Source organism: Alosa pseudoharengus, unplaced genomic scaffold (genome assembly GCF_046254945.1).
Source record: "Alosa pseudoharengus isolate Yale_2024_CS ecotype anadromous, Long Island Sound unplaced genomic scaffold, YU_APseudo_1.1 YU_APseudo_1.1_scf_3, whole genome shotgun sequence".
Taxonomy (NCBI): Eukaryota; Metazoa; Chordata; class Actinopteri; order Clupeiformes; family Clupeidae; genus Alosa; species Alosa pseudoharengus.
This window is the reverse complement of record NW_027468718.1, coordinates 27237422-27263326: the sequence shown is the minus strand read 5'-3', so window position 1 is coordinate 27263326 and position 25905 is coordinate 27237422. Positions and strand designations below refer to the sequence as shown.

The window sequence follows — 25905 nt, the reverse complement described above, 5'->3', positions numbered from 1 at the left end:
TTGTTGATTACATTAAGCCAACCCCCTCCCACACCCAAAAATAAAATAGTGGCCCCTTGGAAATCAAAAATGCCCCCTCTGTCACTCTGTCACTGCCCATGGCATATTGTGCATTGGAGCAGATTCTTGCATCCAATTCCACAAGAGAGCCATTCAATTAGTCAACTGGTTCGGAACCACCCAAGAAAACCGGTATGGGATTTCTCACTGAGTCTCTTCGGAAACTCTACCATGTGGCTCAGGCTGTCTTAAAGATGGTGTCACACTTCAACTCAGACCTGCCTGGCTCTGATATTTTCACAGACACGGACATGCCGAGACAATATACTTTGAATTATATAATGACACAATGCCAGTGTGGGTGTGATGTTTAAGTGCTGTCTCTCTATTTTAACAGGGAACCCCATGGACATTTTGGAAAGTCTGGGAACGTTGAATTTCACGGATATTGAAGATGTTGCAGAACAGGTGTCTATATTTTTTACATATTGTTCTCATCTCTGTAGTCCCAGTTAGCAGCACTGCTAGACCAGTTAGACAGGGTTGTAGCACGTTTCTTAAAATATTCCATTTAAAAAAGAATGTATGAAAACATAGAACTACTCAATTTCCCACTCACATAACATGTTAGTAACTATACCCATGAAAACCCCTTTGTATTTGATGTGAAACTCAGTTATTCAAGGATGGATGGAACGATGGAACGTTGCCAAGTCAAGTCATCCATCAGATTGTGGAAGCCTTAGGCAGCTCACTTCAGCTAATCCTCCATCCCAACATGAGCTATGCCGAGTCAAACCACCTCAGCCTTGTTCTTGCGAGGAGTGTGGAGGATCTGATCAGGTCACTCATACCAGGCATGGCTGCTGAGGTGCTGCTTCCCATGACCAATGTGGTCACTACTTACTTTGAGACCATCTCTCAGCCTGCTGGACCTGACCAGTGGAATATAATGTAAGTAAACTCTTAACACACTACGATACTAACTAACTAATGGCCATATAACAATGCCAAAGTATTTAATGGAATATGTCTATGTTTTATTTATTATGACCGCCGCACATGCACACACATGCAGACAAACACATAACCCTCCCCCTAACACACACACACACACACATAAACACACACACACACACACAAGCACAGGTATACACATACAGACACACATAAACACGCACACGCATAAACACACATACACACACACACACACACACACACACACACACACACACACACAAACACACACACACACACACACACACACATAATCACACACACACAAACACACACACACACACACACACACATAGACATGCACACACATACACACACATTAGACATGTAGGCATACGTATGCACGTGCACACATGCGCACACACAGAATGCACTCACAGACTCACACGCATACATACACACACATAAACACAAACATGTACACACACAAGCACAGGTATACACATACAGACACACTTAAACACGCACACGCATAAACACACACACACACACACACACACACACACACACACACACACACACACACACACACACACACAACACACACACACACACATAATCACACACACACAAACACACACACACACACACACACACACATAGACATGCACACACATACACACACATTAGACATGTAGGCATACGTATGCACGTGCACACATGCGCACACACAGAATGCACTCACAGACTCCCACGCATACATACACACACATAAACACAAACATGTACACACACAAGCACAGGTATACACATACAGACACACTTAAACACGCACACGCATAAACACACACACACACACACACACACACACACACACACACACACACACACACACACAAACAAACACACACATAAACACACACACATAAACACACACACACACAAACACACACACACACACACACACACACACATAGACATGCACACACATACACACACATTAGACATGTAGGCATACGTACGCACGTGAGCACATGCGCACACACAGAATGCACTCACAGACTCACACGCATACACACACACACACATAAACACAAACATGTACACGCACGCACACACACACACACACACACTATCTAAGGGTAATGAATGTGAAATGTGACTTAATAGACCATCTGTGTTGATCTTTGACAGCATTGTGAACATCATGAAGGGACTGGCACACAGTCTGCCACAGAACAGCACCGCACAGCCCTACCTTTCTCTCATCACCAGAGTAACACAATTCATCCTGAATGCAACAGATGGCAAGTCCAGTTTTCTGTTTGACTATGTAGTTTGAGCATAGTTTGACTATGTAAATACTGTATTTTTACCACCATGAATAATTTTATTATTGCATCAGTTGCCTCCCTGTCATTATTTTATAAAGAAACAGATTTTTAGTTTCAAAGTACTTTGAATTTTATAATGACACAATGCCAGTGTGGGTGTGATGTTTAAGTGCCGTCTCTGTACTTTAACAGGAAGCCCCATGGACATTTTGGAAGGTCTGGGAACGTTGAATTTCACAGATATTGAAGATGTGGCAGAACAGGTGTCTATATTTTTTACATATTGTTCTCATATCTGTAGTCCCAGTTAGCAGCACTGCTAGACCAGTTAGACAGGGTTGTAGCACGTTTCTTAAAATATTCCATTTAAAAAAGAATGTATGAAAACATAGAACTACTCAATTTCCCACTCACATAACATGTTAGTAACTATACCCATGAAAACCCCTTTGTATTTGATGTGAAACTCAGTTATTCAAGGATGGATGGAACGATGGAACGTTGCCAAGTCAAGTCATCCATCAGATTGTGGAAGCCTTAGGCAGCTCACTTCAGCTAATCCTCCATCCCAACATGAGCTATGCCGAGTCAAACCACCTCAGCCTTGTTCTTGCGAGGAGTGTGGAGGATCTGATCAGGTCACTCATACCAGGCATGGCTGCTGAGGTGCTGCTTCCCATGACCAATGTGGTCACTACTTACTTTGAGACCATCTCTCAGCCTGCTGGACCTGACCAGTGGAATATAATGTAAGTAAACTCTTAACACACTACGATACTGACTAACTAATGGCCATATAACAATGCCAAAGTATTTAATGGAATATGTCTATGTTTGATTTATTATGACCGCCGCACATGCACACACATGCAGACACACACATAACCCTCCCCCCCAACACACACACACACACATAAACACACACACACACACACAAGCACAGGTATACACATACAGACACACATAAACATGCACACGCATAAACACACACATAAACACACACACACACAAACACACACACACACACACACACACACACACACACATAGACATGCACACACATACACACACATTAGACATGTAGGCATACGTACGCACGTGCACACATGCGCACACACAGAATGCACTCACAGACTCACACGCATACACACACACATAAACACAAACATGTACACGCACCCATGCACACACACACACACACACACACACGCACACACACACACACACACACACACACACACACACACACACACACACACTATCTAAGGGTAATGAATGTGAAATGTGACTTAATAGACCATCTGTGTTGATCTTTGACAGCATTGTGAACATCATGAAGGGACTGGCACACAGTCTGCCACAGAACAGCACCGCACAGCCCTACCTTTCTCTCATCACCAGAGTATCACAATTCATCCTGAATGCAACAGATGGCAAGTCCAGTTTTCTGTTTGCCTATGTAGTTTGAGCATAGTTTGACTATGTAAATACTGTATTTTTGCCACCATGAATAATTGTATTATTGCATCAGTTGCCTCCCTGTCATTATTTTATAAAGAAACAGATTTTTAGCTTCAAAGTACTTTGAATTTTATAATGACACAATGCCAGTGTGGGTGTGATGTTTAAGTGCCGTCTCTTTACTTTAACAGGAAGCCCCATGGACATTTTGGAAGGTCTGGGAACCTTGAATTTCACAGATATTGAAGATGTTGCAGAACAGGTGTCTATATTTTTTACATATTGTTCTCATCTCTGTAGTCCCAGTTAGCAGCACTGCTAGACCAGTTAGACAGGGTTGTAGCACGTTTCTTAAAATATTCCATTTAAAAAAAGAATGTATGAAAACATAGAACTACTCAATTTCCCACTCACATAACATGTTAGTAACTATACCCATGAAAACCCCTTTGTATTTGATGTGAAACTCAGTTATTCAAGGATGGATGGAACGATGGAACGTTGCCAAGTCAAGTCATCCATCAGATTGTGGAAGCCTTAGGCAGCTCACTTCAGCTAATCCTCCATCCCAACATGAGCTATGCCGAGTCAAACCACCTCAGCCTTGTTCTTGCGAGGAGTGTGGAGGATCTGATCAGGTCACTCATACCAGGCATGACTGCTGAGGTGCTGCTTCCCATGACCAATGTGGTCACTACTTACTTTGAGACCATCTCTCAGCCTGCTGGACCTGACCAGTGGAATATAATGTAAGTAAACTCTTAACACACTACGATACTAACTAACTAATGGCCATATAACAATGCCAAAGTATTTAATGGAATATGTCTATGTTTTATTTATTATGACCGCCGCACATGCACACACATGCAGACAAACACATAACCCTCCCCCCAACACACACACACACACATAAACACACACACACACACACAAGCACAGGTATACACATACAGACACACATAAACACGCACACGCATAAACACACATACACACACACACACACACACACACACACACACACACACACACACACACACACACACACACACACACACATAATCACACACACACAAACACACACACACACACACACACACATAGACATGCACACACATACACACACATTAGACATGTAGGCATACGTATGCACGTGCACACATGCGCACACACAGAATGCACTCACAGACTCACACGCATACACACACACATAAACACAAACATGTACACACACAAGCACAGGTATACACATACAGACACACTTAAACACGCACACGCATAAACACACACACACACACACACACACACACACACACACACACACACACACACACACACACACACAAACAAATACACACATAAACACACACACATAAACACACACACACACAAACACACACACACACACACACACACACACACATAGACATGCACACACATACACACACATTAGACATGTACAGTAGGCATACGTATGCCCGTGCACACATGCGCACACACAGAATGCACGCACAGACTCACACGCATACACACACACACACACACATAAACACAAACATGTACACGCACGCACACACATACACACACACATAAACACACACACAGACACACACACACACAGACACACACACACACACACATAAAAACACACACATGCAGGCAAGCAGGCATACACACACACACACACCATTACCCCCACACACCCACTCACAAGCGAACACACACATACACACACACACATAATACACACACACATGCAGGCAAGCAGAGACACACACACACACACACACACACACACACACACACACATTCACATCCCATTACCTCCATACACACACTTACAAGTGAAAACACACACACAGAGAAGCACACATATACACAAAAGCAAATGCACACATGGACACACTCATTTACATACACAAAAGTTGCAAGAGTAGGGGATGGAGTAGGAGATGGAGACAAATTGACAAGCTTGATTTATTTTTACGGAGAGAAGACTGAACGGCGGTCATATTTTGTACCACTTTGCGGTACATCCAGTTTATTTACTTTATTAATTTATTGAAGTCAATGTCAGGGTAATGAATGTGAAAAGTGACTTAATGGACCATCTGTGTTGATCTTTGACAGCATTGTGAACATCATGAAGGGACTGGCACACAGTCTGCCACAGAACAGCACCGCACAGCCCTACCTTTCTCTCATCACCAGAGTATCACAATTCATCCTGAATGCAACAGATGGCAAGTCCAGTTTTCTGTTTGCCTATGTAGTTTGAGCATAGTTTGACTATGTAAATACTGTATTTTTGCCACCATGAATAATTGTATTATTGCATCAGTTGCCTCCCTGTCATTATTTTATAAAGAAACAGATTTTTAGTTTCAAAGTACTTTGAATTTTATAATGACACAATGCCAGTGTGGGTGTGATGTTTAAGTGCCGTCTCTTTACTTTAACAGGAAGCCCCATGGACATTTTGGAAGGTCTGGGAACGTTGAATTTCACAGATATTGAAGATGTTGCAGAACAGGTGTCTACATTTGTTTTCATATTGTACTCACCCTCTCACATGCTCTGTAGTCCCAGTTAGCAGCACTGCTAGACCAGTTAGACAGGGTTGTAGCATGTTTCTTAAAATATTCCATTAAAAAAGAATGTATGAAAACTTAAAACTACTCAATTTCCCACACACATAACATTTAAGTACATATACCCATGAATATCTCTTTGTATTTGATGTGAAACTCCGTTATGCAAGGATGGATGTAAAACCCAAATGACATCCAAAGTTTTATCTGGTCCAATATACCATCAATCATTTCATGTCAACCAGGAGAAGTATGTGATGCTGCCACTGATTGCAGACTTATGAAATCTCCTGTGAATCTCATGACAAGCCTTTTGCTGCATACTTACAGCATTACTGATATAGTACTGAGTACATATTTGTTCCAAAGTATTTTTCCATTCTAAGCAATGGGTGTGTGCAATCTCTCTGTCCCTCAGCTCGGAGGGGTCCTGGGGTCCCTCCTACCTCTTCTTGGGGATCAGGTCCAGGGTCTGACTCCACACTCTGCCAAGGTCTTTGCTGACGCACTCCCTGTTCTCATGCAAATCATCACTGGACAGGCTGATCAACACACTTTTGAAAGGTAAAGCCATGGATCACTAAATCTTGGAAATCCAGTGAAAATCTGGCCAGCTTGTACTGAACAATGGCAAATATATATAATCAAAATACCTCAGCTAGCAAGACAGCTGGCCTTTTGACCCTAGACTCTATGGTAAACATTATATATGACAATATATATATGCATATTACATTAAGTAATTTACTTAAATATGAATATAGTTTAAAAGTATTTACATATGTAAAAATGAGTATTTTACAGAATTGTTTCCATGATTAATATACATTCCATATTACACAGGCTTGAAAGGATTGTTGCAGTTCTTTTGACAACCATCAGAGGGACCCCTGCCTGGAATGAAGTTCCCTCCACTCTCCATGTCTTCTCAATGATGGCAGACAATCTGAATGCTCAAGCAGGTGTTTTAATCAACAATGTTCTATTTAATTTATTATTGTGTGCAAAGGCTACGGTTCCATCAATTTCTGCATGCTGTTTCCAGTCCTGTAGTGCAGTGTTTCCCAAACTTTTTTTCTGGCGACCCACTTTTTAAAAATGACAGACCATCGCGACCCATTTCACTTCAAATCTACCCTGCAACCACCAACATTGTTTTAGGCCACAGGTTCTCCAACTTTTCTATGCCTCCCCCAACCATACATTGCTATAGGATCGATCCTGCTTTGAACACGGTAGTGTTGCATTTTGAGCACCATCAGCGTGAAAAGTTGGAAATGACTACTGAAAAGATACGTTTTAATGCGCATCCGAGAGTTTGGGGAAATTCCCGCATGTTGCGCATTCGTCAGCATAGTAAAGCTGTTTCTGTATTTCTAAAAAAAATGTTGTAGGCTACGTTGCGTTGCAGACAAATGGGTCCATAACACTGTGGACGTCAATTCCGATGTAAACAGCAAATAACTCAAGTCGTTATATTGTATTGTTGTATTATATTATATAGTCGCTATATCAGAACAAGAGGCTTTTGGGCAATAGCCGGAAGAATGCGCCTTTACTTTGGAGTTCGCGAGGTAGAAAACGAGAGAAATTGTGTTTAAAATGTCTATTTAAATTGTAGCCTAATATAGGCCTAATGCACTGTTGTGCATTTTAAATCAGAAATAAGAATGTGAGGAGGTTGCTATTAACTTTAAAGATTGTATCTACAATCGAAACTATCTACATGCAAATTGAATATCCTTATCCGGTCTATGGATGTCTGCTTTAGTTGACAGCACGGTCACTAGATTTTAATCGGTAAAGTTGAGGAACTGGTATCTGTTAATGTTCGTGCAAATAGGCGGATTCATGTCCCTTGCAGTTTGCAACTGCGAGGTACAGGTCATGGCAGGCGCCCCACAGAACGGTTTCATTTTGAGAGGTAGATATCCATGCTCTGGCTCCCCCTCTGCGATGCGTTCGTCCCCCAGTTTCATGCGCCAGTTTCATGAGCTTTTATGACAAAACCGTAACTGTGGTAGTTAACAAACTACATCCTAATAGAAAACTGTTACATTTCCTGGTATCAAATGACAAATGGTATCAGTTAGGCCTATAACACAACATAAATTGTGCTGGGCTGGCGACCCAAATAAATTCTCCTGCGACCCACCCGTGGGTCGCGACCCAGACTTTGGGAAACACTGCTGTAGTGTACCCCCCTGATTTTAACAGTTTATTTCTGACCATCATTTCCCCCCTTTTCCTTAGAGTTCATCCACAGCGTACAGGAGCCTCTGTTAAACCTCACCACAAACCTGCTCCAGGCTGTAAACACCAGCACCTTCGACATGGCTGACTTTTTCAGAGAGTTCCAGCTGGCTCTACAGCACACCATTGAAGTTGCCATACAGGTTGTACATAACAGAGTGTTAAGGCCAATAATGCATAGTTAACATATAAGCCCCATGCAACCCCACCCCCACCCCACCCCTGCAATCCATTGCTGTTTTTTTTATCTCCAAAGACAAGTTTTGTAGTAACAATGCAAGGGCAGTACTTATATGTGATTTCTGTCACAACTGTGTCCCTTAGACTGCTGAAGAGGACAGAGCACTGAATTGCAGCGATGTGCTGAAAATGTGGGAGGGGGCTGGAGAAGCGGCGGGGGTCCCTCCCAGCAGCCTGAGCATGTGGTGCCACATCAGCCTGGCCCCTTTCATTGAGGCCAGTAACTTAACCGGATATTTCCCACCATTCAACACAACGGTAAAATGAAAACTCTCATTCATTCTGAAGCCAGTAAATATCCTGGTTCCAAAATCTAGTAGTTTTTAATGTTCAATTGTCCTTACAGAACTAACCACTAGATGACACTGTAGGTCTATATTGTTGACTGTATGTACTGTATAAGGTCTATAGGGATGCATCTTCTGTATGCTGTGTTTTGCATGTGATGCATTTGCTTTACTCTTTCTGCACAGGGAGCTGGACCAGAGGCCCAGTCGGTTAATGCCACAGCAGCTAAGATTGTGCAGGTTCTGGGGTCTCTCTATGATGCCAGCCTGTCCCAGACCTACGCTTCTCAACAGCTAATCACAGTCCTCATAGATCACATATCTGCCAGCCTGCCAGGGATCACAGCAGGAAGCCCAGATTACTGGAATGAACAACTTTTTAATCTGCAGTTGTATCAAAGGTTGCCATTCTTATCCCTCCTTAAATTTAGATTTTTTTTGTGTCTGAGTGTACAACAAAAGTAGTAGTAATGCAAAACTGAAATGTTTTGAATGGTATCCAGTGTGTCACAGTTGATGATATATTCTGATATTTTGTCTATGCTAAGCTAGGTAAACATGCATGTTTTAGTTTTTTAACTGATGTCTTTATTTCAGTTTTTCAGGACTCGAGATGGCACTAGATCAAGTGGAGCTGGTTGCTCCTTGGATGCTCCCCTATATCCAGGCCGTGGAGAAGGCCGTCGAGTACACCCTGCAGAACAGCCAGCATCTGATGAACACCACATCAGGCCAGCAGGTGTTCATGGAGGCCCTTGATATTCTCCTGACTGGGATGAATGTCACAAGTGAGTCCATTCACCTGCTGCTCAGCGGAGACATCAACAACATTGATGGACCATCCATCGACAGACTTCTGAAATATGTTATCAAGGAAGTCATTCAGATGAAGCTACTAGGTGACTGGTGCTAATAGGGGAGCTTTAGGATAGCTGTTAGGCTAATGTTAAAACACTGCTGGGTTGTTGGTGGTAAGCTGCTTTTAAACTACTTGTTGATTACATTAAGCCAACCCCCTCCCACACCCAAAAATAAAATAGTGGCCCCTTGGAAATCAAAAATGCCCCCTCTGTCACTCTGTCACTGCCCATGGCATATTGTGCATTGGAGCAGATTCTTGCATCCAATTCCACAAGAGAGCCATTGAATTATAGCCTAGAAATCTAGACGCACCCTAGCGGCAGCTAATTACATTTGCTGCCAGGGCTAGTCTAGCAACTCTCCATTGGCTTGTGAGCTCGAAAAATTAAACTTCTATCAGGCCAATCAAATCGTGTATAGAGTCGTTAGGTGGGCTTAACATAATGATTGATGGCAGAGTTGCAACGGTTTGGCTTGAATTCCCTGCTACTTGAAAACAAATAAGATAATGTTGCTGTTGGCGAACAGTGTGACACGAGTTAAGCTTTTATTAAGTTGGCAAAAGTTTAAACTAGCCAACTAGCTCCGCTGGAAACGCATGGGACTCATAGCGCTGTCCTATTGCGTGCAGAGGGAATTTGAAAGACAACCGATTATCCCGCCCCTTGGACTGAGCACTGCGAACGGTGAGTGCCCAGACCCTACATTTTAATGTGGGTCTGGCTTGTCAGGCTAATTGAATTAGTCAACTGGTTCGGAACCACCCAAGAAAACCGGTATGGGATTTCTCACTGAGTCCCTTCGGAAACTCTACCATGTGGCTCAGGCTGTCTTAAAGATGGTGTCACACTTCACCTCAGACCTGCCTGGCTCTGATATTTTCACAGACACGGACATGCCGAGACAAAGTACTTTGAATTTTATAATGACACAATGCCAGTGTGGGTGTGATGTTTAAGTGCTGTCTCTGTACTTTAACAGGAAGCCCCATGGACATTTTGGAAGGTCTGGGAACGTTGAATTTCACGGATATTGAAGATGTTGCAGAACAGGTGTCTACATTTGTTTTCATATTGTACTCATCCTCTCACATGCTCTGTAGTCCCAGTTAGCAGCACTGCTAGACCAGTTAGACAGGGTTGTAGCATGTTTCTTAAAATATTCCATTAAAAAAGAATGTATGAAAACTTAAAACTACTCAATTTCCCACACACATAACATTTAAGTACATATACCCATGAATATCTCTTTGTATTTGATGTGAAACTCAGTTATGCAAGGATGGATGTAAAACCCAAATAATATCCAAAGTTTTATCTGGTCCAATATACCATCAATCATTTCATGTCAACCAGGAGAAGTATGTGATGCTGCCACTGATTGCAGACTTATGAAATCTCCTGTGAATCTCATGACAAGCCTTTTGCTGCATACTTACAGCATTACTGATATAGTACTGAGTACATATTTGTTCCAAAGTATTTTTCCATTCTAAGCAATGGGTGTGTGCAATCTCTCTGTCCCTCAGCTCGGAGGGGTCCTGGGGTCCCTCCTCCCTCTTCTTGGGGATCAGGTCCAGGGTCTGACTCCACACTCTGCCAAGGTCTTTGCTGACGCACTCCCTGTTCTCATGCAAATCATCACTGGACAGGCTGATCAACACACTTTTGAAAGGTAAAGCCTTGGATCACTAAATCTTGGAAATCCAGTGAAAATCTGACCAGCTTGTACTGAACAATGGCAAATATATAATCAAAATACCTCAGCTAGCAAGACAGCTGGCCTTTTGACCCTAGACTCTATGGTGCCTCTTTTTAAATATTATATATGACAATATATATATGCATATTACATTAAGTAATTTACTTAAATACGAATATAGTTTAAAAGTATTTACATTTACATATGTAAAAATGTGTATTTTACAGAATTGTTTCCATGATTAATATACATTCCATATTACACAGGCTTGAAAGGATTGTTGCAGTTCTTTTGACAACCATCAGAGGGACCCCTGCCTGGAATGAAGTTCCCTCCACTCTCCATGTCTTCTCAATGATGGCAGACAATCTGAATGCTCAAGCAGGTGTTTTAATCAACAATGTTCTATTTAATTTATTATCGTGTGCAAAGGCTACGGTTCCATCAATTTCTGCATGCTGTTTCCAGTCCTGTAGTGTACCCCCCTGGTTTTAGCAGCTGGTTTCTGACCATCATTTCCCCCCTTTTCCTTAGAGTTCATCCACAGCGTACAGGAGCCTCTGTTAAACCTCACCACAAACCTGCTCCAGACTGTAAAAACCAGCACCAGCACCTTCGACATGGCTGACTTTTTCAGAGAGTTCCAGCTGGCTCTACAGCACACCATTGAAGTTGCCATACAGGTTGTACATAACAGAGTGTTAAGGCCAATAATGCATAGTTAACATATAAGCCCCATGCAACCCCACCCCCACCCCACCCCTGCAATCCATTGCTGTTTTTTTTATCTCCAAAGACAAGTTTTGTAGTAACAATGCAAGGGCAGTACTTATATGTGATTTTTGTCACAACTGTGTCCCTTAGACTGCTGAAGAGGGCAGAGCACTGAATTGCAGCGATGTGCTGAAAATGTGGGAGGGGGCTGGAGAAGCGGCGGGGGTCCCTCCCAGCAGTCTGAGCATGTGGTGCCACATCAGCCTGGCCCCTTTCATTGAGGCCAGTAACTTAACTGGATATTTCCCACCATTCAACACAACGGTAAAATGAAAACTCTCATTCATTCTGAAGTTGTAGCTTTAGCCAGTAAAAATCCTTGATCAAAAACTCTATTTATTTATTTATTTTTTTTATTTTGTATTTTTTGGTGTTCAATTGTCCTTACAGAACCAACCACTAGATGGCACTGTAGATCTATATTGTTGACTGTAAGGTCTATAGGGATGCATCTTCTGTATGCGGTGTTTTGCATGTGATGCATTTGCTTTACTCTTTCTGCACAGGGAGCTGGACCAGAGGCCCAGTCGGTTAATGCCACAGCAGCTAAGATTGTGCAGGTTCTGGGGTCTCTCTACGATGCCAGCCTGTCCCAGACCTACGCTTCTCAACAGCTAATCACAGTCCTCATAGATCACATATCTGCCAGCCTGCCAGCAGGAAGCCCAGATTACTGGAATGAACAGCTTTTTAATCTGCAGTTGTATCAAAGGTTGCCATGCTTATCCCTCCTTACATTTTGAATTCTTTAGTATTTAAGTGCACAACAAAAGTTGCAAAACTGAAATGTTTTGAATGGTATCGGGTGTGTCACAGTTGGTATGCTGAACTAGGTAAGCATGCATGTATTAGTCCGCCCACATAACCTTGAACCTGTTTAAAATTCCAAGGTATGTTTAACATATTGTGTAACAGCTGTTTGAAGAAGTACCTTAATGTGCTGTTTATTAATGAGATAATACAACTTTTTCCATATTCATTGGATCCTTAGCTCAACAAATATGAATGTAAAGAGTTAAATCATCCTTAAAGACAGAACACAAGACATGTATGAGAAATAAATAAATAAATACATTTTTATAAAAAGTTTTATAACTGATGTCTTTATTTCAGTTTTTCAGGACTCGAGATGGCACTAGATCAAGTGGAGCTGGTTGCTCCTTGGATGCTCCCCTATATCCAGGCCGTGGAGAAGGCCGTCGAGTACACCCTGCAGAACAGCCAGCATCTGATGAACACCACATCAGGCCAGCAGGTGTTCATGGAGGCCCTTGATATTCTCCTGACTGGGATGAATGTCACAAGTGAGTCCATTCACCTGCTGCTCAGCGGAGACAACAACATTGATGGACCATCCATCGACAGACTTCTGAAATTTGTTATCAAGGAGGTCATTCAGATGAAGCTACTAGGTGACTGGCCTATGGCATATGGTGCATTGGAGCAGATTCTTGCGTCCAGTTCCTCAAGTGTTGTCCTGGCGAGAGCCATTGAATTAGTCAACTGGTTCGGAACCACCCAAGAAACCGGTATGGGATTCCTCACTGAGGCTCTTCGGAAAATCTACCATGTGGCTCAGGCTGTCTTAAAGATGGTGTCACTCTTCACCTCAGACCTGCCTGGCTCTGATATTTTCACTGACATTGTTGGGAATGCATTGAACATGCTGAGACAGATCACCCGTACAAGCGACTTCTTTGCCCCACTGGATGGCCTCCTAGAAGAACTGCAAAGGAACCTTATTTCAGTTGGTCAGGCTCCATCCAGGAGGACGCGGCGGGAGGCCATGAGGGGGCCCATGGATGACTTCCTGGACCTCCTGGAGATCGACTACAATGCCTTGTTCGAAGCTCTGGCCATCCCACCCACGCCAGAAGAAATCATCGAGACTGTCCATGTCTTCTTCTCCAACCCTGATCTGGCTATTTTTCTGAAGGGCGTAACAAGAGATATGACCGGAAGCTCAGCACACGATGAAACCATCGACACCGCCCTGAATGTGCTGTCCCACCTGATGCTCCCCAGCCAGACCATGAATTTTGTGGAGTTGTTCATGGAGATTGCAGAGGATGGCTGGAGTGTGGAGGACTTGGGCAAGCTTGAGAAGCTGGCAGAGAGTCTCGCCAGAACAGTTGACATGGCCATGATACTGTCTCACCAGCCTTCTCTCAACATTGCTCAGAGAATTGAGCAGATGGCTCAACAGCTCTCTGGTGTGGTGGATCACCTCATCAGTCGCAAAGAGAACATCACTGATATAGCCTCAGAGTTTCTCACTGCTCTCAATAACATTCTCCTACAGAATATCGAAGAAGCTGAAGACATCAGCCCACAGATCACAGCTATTCTCAAAGACATCATTGCCACTGCCTCCAAACCAGGATCACAGACAAGCCTGTTACCTTACCTGATGGCTCTAGACCAAACTGTGAGAGCTTTCGCCCCGGTTCTCTCAACAGAGAACCTCATGTACTTCAACACCTCAGGGCAGATGATCAAAGCTTTTGCCATGCTTATCTCATATCCACACGATGTTGAGAAAGTGCTGCAGTCAGCTGATATAATCTCAGGCTCTTTGAACCATGTGTTCGCCTACTCTGGGGAGATCAGCCTCCCCGGCGGCCACTCCATCCAGGAGGTGGTTTACCCGGTGGTCCTGAGCAGTGCCCTGGCCTCACACATCCTGTGGAACCTCTCCACCGTCAGCCACACATTCACCAGTGACCAGGAGAAACAGATGATGGTGATCCAGGGCATCGAGCAGACTCTTGCCCTCCTCCCCGAGGACATGCAGATGTACACTGCCGCCCTCAGGCCGGCCCTCCTCTCGGCTCTCTCCGGGGTGTCCAGCACAAACCAGATCCGTCTGGCCTTCTTTAACATCTCTCAGGAAGTCACGGCCTCCCTTCTGACCATCCTCAACATCACAGAAGGCCCAGTGTCTATGAACGCGTATGGCCCTGCACACGTCCTCGCTGTCGTGTCCAACCAAGTGTCCGTCAGTGTCTTTGAGGGTCTGCTGATGGCCTCGTCCTCATCAGACCTGACGCTTGCCCTCACCTCGCTCAGGCGCGCGGTGGTCACTTTGAGTACAGTGATGCCAGCCGAAGGCAGCCATTACCTCAACGTGTCGCTCATCTTCCTGGAGAACGTCGACCGGGCCGTTAATTACACCAGCAGCACAGGGGACCTCGAGGGAGCTATGTCCATCATCTCAGACTTTGCTCATACCCTTCAGACCATGGTGCAGTATTCCGTTGCTGAGACCACAGGCAATGTTTTGGGAGACCTAGAGGCCACCCTGCAGAAGGCCCTCCAGACCCTTCTCTCCGGCAGTGACCCCTTGACGCAGGCAGCCGAGCTCTCCAAGCAGATCCTCCACAACATCCATGGCCTTCTCTCTTTAGCCGACAGCAGCATTGAGACGAATCTGGCCAGAGTGGTTCTGGGGGCGACCACGATGAATGCGGGCCATCTGTTCATGATGAACAGCACAAACTGGGTGGACAAGTAAGTTGCCTCTCACATCATGTTCTCTTCCTATAAATGAAAAGGTGTTAACAGGGCCAACCCTTTTGCCCTTAGGCGATTTCACTTCATATTTTCTGCCTGCTTGGCATTTAGACTTAATAACTGCCTACGTCTTCAGAAATAGCATAAGTTTTGAACTGTGAAAAGAGCAAACCCTAGGATTCGTGGAATTGTATTACCATAATTGATCCAAGTAGGCCCAATTTGCACAGAGCCGTACACAGAAAGAACCATGCGATGTGTGATTCTGCTGAGCTTGTTGAAGTGACTGAGCTCATTTGTGTGTTCCTACAGATTACCCATGGTTCTGGCAGACATTGCCAAAAGCCTCCCTGATGGCCTTCCTTACACTGGCCTCATTAAGAACATAACTATCATCTTGACCAGTGAAACTGAAGGTACAACACTGCCCAAACATTACCTGTCTTAGTTTCACTGTCACTCCAGGTTTTACTGTACATTTATCCTGTCTTGTTTTTTTGCTGTTTTATTGTATACGGCATCTAAACTAGCAAGTACCTTTGTTGCTTTCAACTCAAGTTGTTGCATCCAGGCATGATCACAATTTGTCTGGGTAATGTCTTCTGCACGATATGGAGCCCACTGACTAAATATAATTTCTTGGTAGCCATAATTCTTATGGATCAATGCATCATTGAGCAAAGTGTTTGTGTGAGTGTGTGTGTGTGTGTGCGTGTGTGCATATGTGTGTGCGTGTGTTTGCATGTGAGTGTGTGTGTGTCTATGTGTCTGTGTATCTGTGTATGTGTGTCTGTGTGTTTGTGTCTTTGTGTCTCTGTGTGTTTGTGTCTGTGTGCTTGTGTGTATGTGTGTGTGTGTGTGTGTGTGTGTGTGTGTGTGTGTGTGTGTGTGTGTGTGTGTGTGTGTATGTGTATGTGTGTGTGTGTTTGTGCGTGTACATGCGTTGCTGATTCAGTTTGAGGCTAAAATCTTGTGTTACTCATCTAAATTTTGCCTATGCACTGTAATCTTAATGTCAGCCTGGCAAAAGCACAGCTAGTTGGAAGGCATATGGCCATCCTCCAAGATGGAGCCACTCAGTGTCTTAATAAATCTCATTACCAGGCTTGGATAGAGAATCTCCTCCTCCTCGCCTCCTCCAGCTACGGTTTCACTGTACAGCTCAAAAAACAGACTGATTTCTAGGGAGAATGTTATGCCTCTGTCTTTCTTTGAGTGTACACCTGTGCTCTTTACATCTTCATAATCAGATAATTCCACCCATTTTGATTTAATTAATTGAATTCACCTCATAAACTTGTCACTTGTTTGGGGAAGTTATTTTCAGCATACTTGCTAGTAGTGACTTACTCTCTCTATCCTAAGCTAGCCTTGCTAGTAGTGACTTACTCTCTCTATCCTAAGCTAGCCTTGCTAGTAGTGACTTACTCTCTCTATCCTAAGATAGCCTTGCTAGTAGTGACTTACTCTCTCTATCCTAAGCTAGCCTTGCTAGTAGTGACTTACTCTCTCTATCCTAAGCTAGCCTTGCTAGTAGTGACTTACTCTCTCTATCCTAAGCTAGCCTTGCTAGTAGTGACTTACTCTCTCTATCCTAAGCTAGCCTTGCTAGTAGTGACTTACTCTCTCTATCCTAAGCTAGCCTTGCTAGTAGTGACTTACTCTCTCTATCCTAAGCTAGCCTTGCTAGTAGTGACTTACTCTCTCTATCCTAAGCTAGCCTTGCTAGTAGTGACTTACTCTCTCTATCCTAAGCTAGCCTTGCTAGTAGTGACTTACTCTCTCTATCCTAAGCTAGCCTTGCTAGTAGTGACTTACTCTCTCTATCCTAAGCTAGCCTTGCTAGTAGTGACTTACTCTCTCTATCCTAAGCTAGCCTTGCTAGTAGTGACTTACTCTCTCTATCCTAAGATTGGATTTTTGCTGACATGTTCTTGTTTCCTTTTCTACCCTATTCCTGTGTGTTATCAGCAGCGTCGACTTGTTATGGATTTAGTGTTACTCCTGCCTTGTCTTGTTTATTGCTCGGGGTGCTGCGTCTACGGGGCCTGTCAGATCTTTTTTCTGCACACAACTTCATGCAGAGCCCAACCCAGTCGGCCTCTTTCAGCTTGGCCCTGTCAGTTGCCGCTTTGCGGAGAACTTGCCCCTCAGAGTGAGGAGATTGTAATGATGCCCAAAGGGGCCCACAGCTGCCACTGCGAGAGCTGATCTTTTGTTTTGTTCCGTACCCATCTCCCCCTCTTCCCCTGGTGCTTTTGCAGACAACCTGAACCTCCTGCTCCACACCGTGCAGACAGCATCCGAGCTCCTGATGACTGACATGTGGAATGCCAACTACAGTCTGATGCTGCGGCGCTTCGCCTCTCAGGTTGGAATCGCAGAGAAATGCGTTTTTTATTTTTTTTAAAAGATACAGTTTGCCGAGTGCATCTGCACTCTTAGTTCAGTCCACAATCTCCTTTGCCGCATGCTCAGGTCAAAAATGGCCTTTTAAACCCAGTCAGGCATACGGTGCTGAAAGGTGTCCTAATGGTCTGACTTTGCTCACACTCTCTTTCTCTCCGTGTTTCGCTGTAGCTGTGTGCTCTGGAGAGGATGGAAGCTGTCCAGCAGCTCACCCAGACCCTCTCCCTCCCATCTGGTCTCCTGTGCCAGTCAGTGGCCCCTGCCATGCAGGCTCTCCATGAGATCATCACCAACATGACACAAGATGGCGCTGACCTGTATAATGTGCTGTTTGAGCTGTTCATCGGGGACCCTGCTACCTACAACTTAGAAATTGACTGGTATTGTACCTTCACAATGTTTCATAGTTAGCTTGTCAATATAAGTTTATGGATGTTTGGAATGTGTGAAGGTTTATTGTTATGCTAGTATGTCGTGGTGATCTCATTTTGTGTGTGTGTGTGTGTGTGTGTGTGTTGTAGGAACAATGTTGTCTCCCAGGTGATTGGTTTCAATGTAAGCTCATTTGCACCACTGGAAATCAACATGACTGCTCCACAAGGTATGCCAATACAGGCCAAGTACAACTCCACCCTGACAGGCAGTACCATTGTCAGTATCAAATCAGCAGGTGCTCAGTACTGGTACTGCTTTTGCACTATTAATCTGTCTTTTGCATTGTTTAACAGTGAAGGTGGCTGAGTTATTCCAGAATGTCACAGCCTTTGCAGTGGATGTCCATAAATACACACAGATCTCTCCTGAGATCATTGAGGCGCTGCTGAATCTCACACTGCCCAGCAGCAACCTGCAGGTATCATGCTCACACACTGTCTCTCCTCTCTTCCCCCACACACACACGCACACACACACACACACACACACACACACACACACACACACACACACACACACACACACACACACACACACATGCACACACACACACACACACGCACACACACGCACACACACATGCACACACCCACACATACACGTGCACACACACATGCGCACACACACACACACACACACACACATTTTTGTCAGAATGTTTAGAGATGAATATATCATATCGAAAGGAACCTCAGTGGCATTTTCATTGAATAATCATGTCTTGGCCGTGTTGAATATCACCATAGAGACATACTCTTGTGCACTAAAATCCCTGCTGTGCTGGATCTGTGTATAAGGGCAGTAGTGGTAGTCTTGCATCAGAGAAATACATCTGTCTGGATGCGGGTGTAAAGTATTATTTTATTATGACATATAAAATCAATAGCATGTTTTTTTTGTGGTTCAGGGCTACAATTTTGAATGTTGCTGCTTGAGAGCCACTGTAAGTGACTCACACAGTAGATATGGTTTCTTCTTGCTCCTGTTCACAGATTCTGGCTCTGCTGACCAACTTGCGCCACTGCAGTGACCCCTCCATGCTGCAGTTAAATACCACATACACGCTCCTCTTCAAGACCTTCTGTTCACTCCGAGCTGACCAGTGGTACAACTTTGTAATTCTGTTCGTCCGCCACGCAAGTGTAGAGAATCTCGTGTACAAGGTGAGGATTTTCTATATTCTGCATGTGCTTTATAACACATAGTGTAGATTACCAGTAATTTATATATGCATGTGTTTTCTATATTGTGTATGTGCTTTATGACACATAGTGTAGATTAATTCATATATGCATGTGTTTTCTATATTGTGTATGTGCTTTATGACACATAGTGTAGATTCATTCATATATGCATGTGTTTTCTATATTGTGTATGTGCTTTATGACACATAGTATAGATTCATTCATATATGCATGTGTTTTCTATATTGTGTATGTGCTTTATGACACATAGTATAGATTAATTCATATATGCATGTGTTTTCTATATTGTGTATGTGCTTTATGACACATAGTGTAGATTCATTCATATATGTATGCTATGTTACAGTGCTAGAAAATGTCATGTAACTGAAAAATCATCCTCTTCCACATGTTGATCTAGACTATTTAAATGGGTAATGGCAAACCCCTAACATGTATATAATGTCTAATATTGTAATTTTAGCTTGTGAAATTTATAATGTTAATCATAGAGTTAATGGTATGTTTGACCACTGCACTAAACTGTGAGAGTATGAGAGCGGCTCATTGGCTGGGCTGCCCACTCCTCGCGGCCCACTGACTCCTGTTCTCCCCTCCTTTCTCTCCGGTAGATGCTGCTGTCCAGTGACATGCAGGGCCTGGTCAGAGTCATGATACAGATGGTGCGCTTCTTGATGGACATGATGAACAAGCTGCTGCCCGCCATCCAAACGCTGCAGGAGTACCTGATGTCCTTCGGTAACCTCAACCTGGTGGCGGACTCCGAGTTCCACGGCGTGAGTGTCAGCTCTTAGCAGATGTGCCTCTAGGCTAGTAGTGGCCAACTGTGGTCAGAGCGCTAACCAACTTAGTTAGCAACTATGGATTTGGGAAACGCACCCCTGTTTTGTTTTGAAGTATAACCTGGGTCTTTCAGTGGACTGTTGTTTGCTTACACTGTGCTGTATTTGCATTTGTATCACCTGTGTATCCATGCCGATGGCTCTCATCTCTGTCATTCTATTTGCTTCCCACCATGCAGCTGGTGAGGGGCAAGCGCTCCACCATCTCCAGCAAGTCAACCTTCACCACGATTTCCCGTGCCCTGTGCCGAAATGGAATCATGGCGCTTTTTGGCATCTCTAAATTGCCCATCATGACAGAGACTGACCCTTCGACCAGATCCGATCACAGCAGAGATGAACTCATCGATAAGTTCAAGATTCCCCGGGATGCCTGTAAGATATCGGTGTACAACATTCTCCCACAATTACATACACTAACATGGAGCAACGAGGTGTTTGCCTGTAACTACATACAGTGATGTGAACTGTTTTGCATTCCAGCGCCATTCTGCATGAACTTCTACCTGGACATGGTGAACACGACGGGCGGCGCTGTGGCCTGGGCCTTCCTGAAGCCCATGCTGCTGGGCCAGGTGCTCTACACCCCAGACACGCCCCTCACCAGAGAGATCATCAGGAAGGTAAGAGCTCTGCACAGTCCAACATCAGCACAGGGAGCTTACTGAGACACAAGAAGCACAATAGGCCACTAGGAGTTGAGTCTGGGTTTCTTGCTTTGCTGGGGTCTATTTTATCTTATGTTATGTATATTTTTTCAATCTAATCTGCCATGTGTAGTGATCATTTTATGGTTTTTAATGCAAGGTGTTTAGATTTTCATTTTGTGGTAGGTAGTCTTGTAACTTACTATGTCTGTTGTAGCGGTTTGCCTCAATAGTAGTTTGTTTCTGGTTGTTAAATCTAATGAAGGCCCAAGCATGGCTGACCCTTCCTTATCGACATGTGTTCATTCTCTCCCCACACCAGTCCAATGGCACGCTGCATCAGTTTGGCCAGTTAAGGACCTACTCTGAGGAGTGGATCCAGTCATCATCATATGTGATGCAGTCAGCAAAACTTCTGAATCAGACCTTGCCATTACTTCAGGTATACAAAATCTGTTGTAGACTATTCCAGTTGGTCTGGATGGACCTGGAATGTTTGTATGCTCATTAAAATATTCTGCAATCTCTACAGAATTCCCTCAGGAATCCATTTGTTCAGAACTTCATTGAGGCACAGACAAACATCAATGTTGGACAGATGAAGGATACTCTCCTGAACTTCTGTGAGTGATTTTAAGTTTGGATTACAATGAATTATTCACAAAATGAGTAATCCCGCAATGCTCAAATATTCACAGGTTGAAGAGAGAACATATGCAACCTCATTAACCCATTCGCGCTGGATGCTGCATGACGCAACATTGACCCTCCTGCTGGATGCTGCGTAGCGCAACATTGACCCTCCCGCTGGATGCTGCGTAGCGCAGCATGCTTTTTATTTCATGTTTCTAGGTGCTACAGAGGCTTAAATATAAAATTTTGGTAGACGTTGACAATTTTTAGTATGTTTTCAGAAAACCCTCAGGAAATAAGGTTATTTAGTCTAGAATGCCATAGGATTCTATAGCCGTTTTTAGCAGGCATTTTAGGAGTAAATGGGTTAATTAATTATAAGATCCATCATGCACAGGCCAAAAGACAATAGGTCACAGTATATGAAAGCAAAAAGCATATGCTAGCTGTTAAGTTTTTTTATTGCAGAAGTTTGATGGCATTCTTCCCACTTACACATTTCTTTCCTATTTGTGATTGCCCAGCTAACATGACTGAGCTCCTGGCGAAAAACAAGTTCATTGTGACGCAGATCACCACTCTGTCCAGTCTGATGATGAACCTCTCCTCCTGCGTGAACTTTGACCGCTACAAGCCGATGAGCAACGAGGAGGAGATGGACAAGCAAGCAGAGGCCCTGACTCAATCACGAGACCTCTACGCAAGTAAGGCATTCACCATTTTAAGGCCTGAATTCACTCTGAACCTGCCTCTCCCAGTCAGCACAAGTCAGAGCGAACTGACCTCATCTAACATCCTTTTTGAATATGTCCTCGCTGTGAAGTGGATGTCAGAATTGCAGTAATATGGTCCGTTGGCCATGACAAGTAAAAACCCACTTCCATGGCCCTTGCATTACTTGGAGAAAAAAAAACACTCATTCTTCTTTCAGGCATCATATTCAAACTTCCTGAAGACAAATCCAGCACCCTGCCTCCAAAGGTGGACTACACCATCCGCATGCAGATTGACAACTCCATGCGTACCGACCGGGCACGTAACCCCTTCTGGGTGAGGGAGAACTACATCAGCATGACAAGGACACAGAGGTACAACCGAGGCTTCATTTACCTGCAGGAGGCCATCGACAGAGCCATCATTGAGAGCCAGCTGGGCCAGCCAGTGCAGGATCCAGCCGTCCAACTCCAGGCCTTCCCCTACCCCTGCTTTGCCAAGGATGAGTGAGTGTGCACACACGCACGCGCACACACGCAAGCGCACACGCACGCGCACAAACACACACCCCACACACACACGCACGCGCACACGCACGCGCACAAACACACACCCCACACACACACGCACACGCACACACACACACACACACACACACACACACCCCACACACACACGCACGCGCACGCGCACACAGACTCACAAACACGCACGCACGCACGCACACACACACACACACACACACACACACACACACACACACACACACACACACACACACACACACACATATATACAAGTTAAAGAAATCCACACAGGCATCATGCATACATACGTAAGTAGACACACACACACACACACACACACACACACACACACACACATACACAGGAATATTCACACACCCAGAGTAATGCATTCATACTCAGACGTGGACAATATATAGTGCACATGCAGCCTTGAGATTTACCATGGCATTTACATTTGTTTGTGTTTTCGGATTAACAACATCAGAGACAAACACCACACTGGCCTTTCAATAAATCATAACAAGTGTAAGTTACGCTGAGAGGCTGGCATTGATCTGTCATCTTTGAAAAGAATATCCTTAGTTCTAACTCTTAGTGTTTCAGCGGTGTGATACGGTGATGTGCACACATCCCCATTGCACTGATTTATCACGTAATAGCCCCTTCTGCCGATACCATCACCTTGAAATATTTGTGGCACTTTAAAAAACAGTGCTGGGTCTATATCTGCTGTAATCTGTCGTGTAAAATGAAGGGCTCTCCCATTTTTCCACCACTTGTCTTTATGATTCACTCTTGAGATTTAATGATTGCATTCCTATACTGTGGCATATGCGTGGCCTGACATCGACTGAGGTGCTGATGTCTCATTTCTCAGGTACCTGGAGAGCATTTCCTTCGCCTTTCCTCTGGTCCTCATGATTGCCTGGGTGCTGTTCATTGCCAACTTTGTCAAGAAGCTGGTGCACGAGAGGGAGCTGAGATTGCACGAGGTAAACAGTCTTTGATCACACCCTGGAAATAGCTACTGTATAACGAGCCTAGTCGTAAAACTTCTGTGTCTAACATACCACTTTATAGACCCTTTCATGGAATTTTCATTATCAGCATCATAGTTGGCCCCACAAGACTTCCTTTTTAACATTCCATATGTTATCTTAATGCAGAGGAAGTAGATTGGGGCCCAAATAGAATGTTCAAGCATTGTTTTTGTTTACCTTGTTGAAAGGGTCCATAGATATTATTTGTATTTTGCATCAATACTGCAATACTGACTGACTTCAAATGATCAGAAAAAGCTCAGAGGCACCATAGGTTGACTTATCACTGTGTATGAAATACGAGGGTGATATCTTCGGTTTGTGATGTTGTTAATCATGCCAAATTACTTCCTTCCCATCGTGCAGTACATGAAAATGATGGGCGTCAACCCTATCAGCCATTTCTTTGCCTGGTTCATCGAGAGCGCGGTCTTTCTGCTGGTCACCATCGTCATCCTCACCATCATCCTGAAGGCGGGCAAGATTCTGCCCAACAGTGACCCCTTCCTGCTCTTCCTCTACCTGTGCGACTACGGCTTCAGCATCCTGGCCATCAGCTTCCTGGTCAGCACCTTCTTCAACAAGACCAACATCGCCGGCCTGAGCGGCAGCCTGATCTACATCATCTGCTTCTTCCCCTTCATTGTGGTCATGTCCATGGAGAGCAACCTCTCGTTCACCACCAAGAACATTCTGGTGAGTAGTAGCACTCAAGGGCTCAGGCACACTGGGCTAATGATCGGTAGGAAAATGCCTGTTTCACACAGGTGCACACAGGTGCAGAACATCTTGATTTTCATCAAGCCAGTTCGTCTCATCTGGGCAGTATGAGTGTTATAAACTGTTATCATGCACGCTGGAATGAAAATAAACAGATAGCACAGCAGTCACGCACATACAACACGCACGCAGTGTGAAACAGGCCTGAGACTGGTGAGGACTTTATTTTGGTGAGCATCCTCTAGAGTTTGATTAGATGTGAATGTTGGATTATGTGTGTTATTTTGCTCTTTTTTTTCCTCTCCCACAGAGTCTGTTTTCACCAACCTGTTTCAGCTATGCAAGTCAATACATCTCCCGCTACGAGGCACAGGAGGAAGGTAGCCCTGGAAGCTGATTAGTTTTACAACATGAGAGAGCAGACAAAGACAAGTCTGTGGAAGAGTCTCAGGTGTGTTCCTAACTGTGTGTTGCTCTTTGTGTTGGTGCTCTGCAGGGATCCAGTGGAGCAATGCCTACGTATCCCCCATAGCTGGTGACACTTCGTCCTTTGGATGGCTGTGCTGGCTGCTCCTGATTGACTCTGTGGTCTACTTCATTATCGGTGCATACATTCGCATGGTTTTCCCAGGTACTATTCGATCCTATTTTGCTTTTCACATTTTAAGCAACACAATGTAGTTCTTTTACCTTCAAATGACAAAACCTTTTAAAGGGAAAAGATACAGGATAATGTGGCTGGCAAGATTATGATTATT

At 44.1% G+C, this 25905-nt stretch overlaps 1 protein-coding gene across 1 annotated transcript in view; it reads left to right on the top strand.

Moving 5' to 3' along the window:
• abca12 (ATP-binding cassette, sub-family A (ABC1), member 12) overlaps positions 1 to 25905 on the top strand; it is a 65278-nt gene that overhangs the window by 23100 nt on the left and 16273 nt on the right. The window contains exons 28-67 of the mRNA XM_076262811.1: positions 398 to 468; positions 677 to 954; positions 2152 to 2264; positions 2484 to 2554; positions 2763 to 3040; positions 3612 to 3724; positions 3944 to 4014; positions 4224 to 4501; positions 5853 to 5995; positions 6215 to 6285; positions 6762 to 6907; positions 7187 to 7305; positions 8597 to 8739; positions 8921 to 9094; positions 9310 to 9524; positions 9721 to 9911; positions 10966 to 11036; positions 11513 to 11658; positions 11952 to 12070; positions 12220 to 12368; positions 12550 to 12723; positions 12966 to 13171; positions 13573 to 15969; positions 16285 to 16388; positions 18237 to 18343; positions 18553 to 18761; positions 18903 to 18982; positions 19110 to 19234; positions 19809 to 19979; positions 20633 to 20797; positions 21043 to 21238; positions 21347 to 21486; positions 21833 to 21952; positions 22043 to 22133; positions 22668 to 22847; positions 23075 to 23363; positions 24265 to 24379; positions 24794 to 25123; positions 25458 to 25527; positions 25644 to 25778. Coding sequence (XP_076118926.1) covers positions 398 to 468; positions 677 to 954; positions 2152 to 2264; positions 2484 to 2554; positions 2763 to 3040; positions 3612 to 3724; positions 3944 to 4014; positions 4224 to 4501; positions 5853 to 5995; positions 6215 to 6285; positions 6762 to 6907; positions 7187 to 7305; positions 8597 to 8739; positions 8921 to 9094; positions 9310 to 9524; positions 9721 to 9911; positions 10966 to 11036; positions 11513 to 11658; positions 11952 to 12070; positions 12220 to 12368; positions 12550 to 12723; positions 12966 to 13171; positions 13573 to 15969; positions 16285 to 16388; positions 18237 to 18343; positions 18553 to 18761; positions 18903 to 18982; positions 19110 to 19234; positions 19809 to 19979; positions 20633 to 20797; positions 21043 to 21238; positions 21347 to 21486; positions 21833 to 21952; positions 22043 to 22133; positions 22668 to 22847; positions 23075 to 23363; positions 24265 to 24379; positions 24794 to 25123; positions 25458 to 25527; positions 25644 to 25778 — 8364 coding nt within the window. The remainder of the gene's footprint in view (positions 1 to 397; positions 469 to 676; positions 955 to 2151; positions 2265 to 2483; positions 2555 to 2762; positions 3041 to 3611; positions 3725 to 3943; positions 4015 to 4223; positions 4502 to 5852; positions 5996 to 6214; positions 6286 to 6761; positions 6908 to 7186; positions 7306 to 8596; positions 8740 to 8920; positions 9095 to 9309; positions 9525 to 9720; positions 9912 to 10965; positions 11037 to 11512; positions 11659 to 11951; positions 12071 to 12219; positions 12369 to 12549; positions 12724 to 12965; positions 13172 to 13572; positions 15970 to 16284; positions 16389 to 18236; positions 18344 to 18552; positions 18762 to 18902; positions 18983 to 19109; positions 19235 to 19808; positions 19980 to 20632; positions 20798 to 21042; positions 21239 to 21346; positions 21487 to 21832; positions 21953 to 22042; positions 22134 to 22667; positions 22848 to 23074; positions 23364 to 24264; positions 24380 to 24793; positions 25124 to 25457; positions 25528 to 25643; positions 25779 to 25905) is intronic.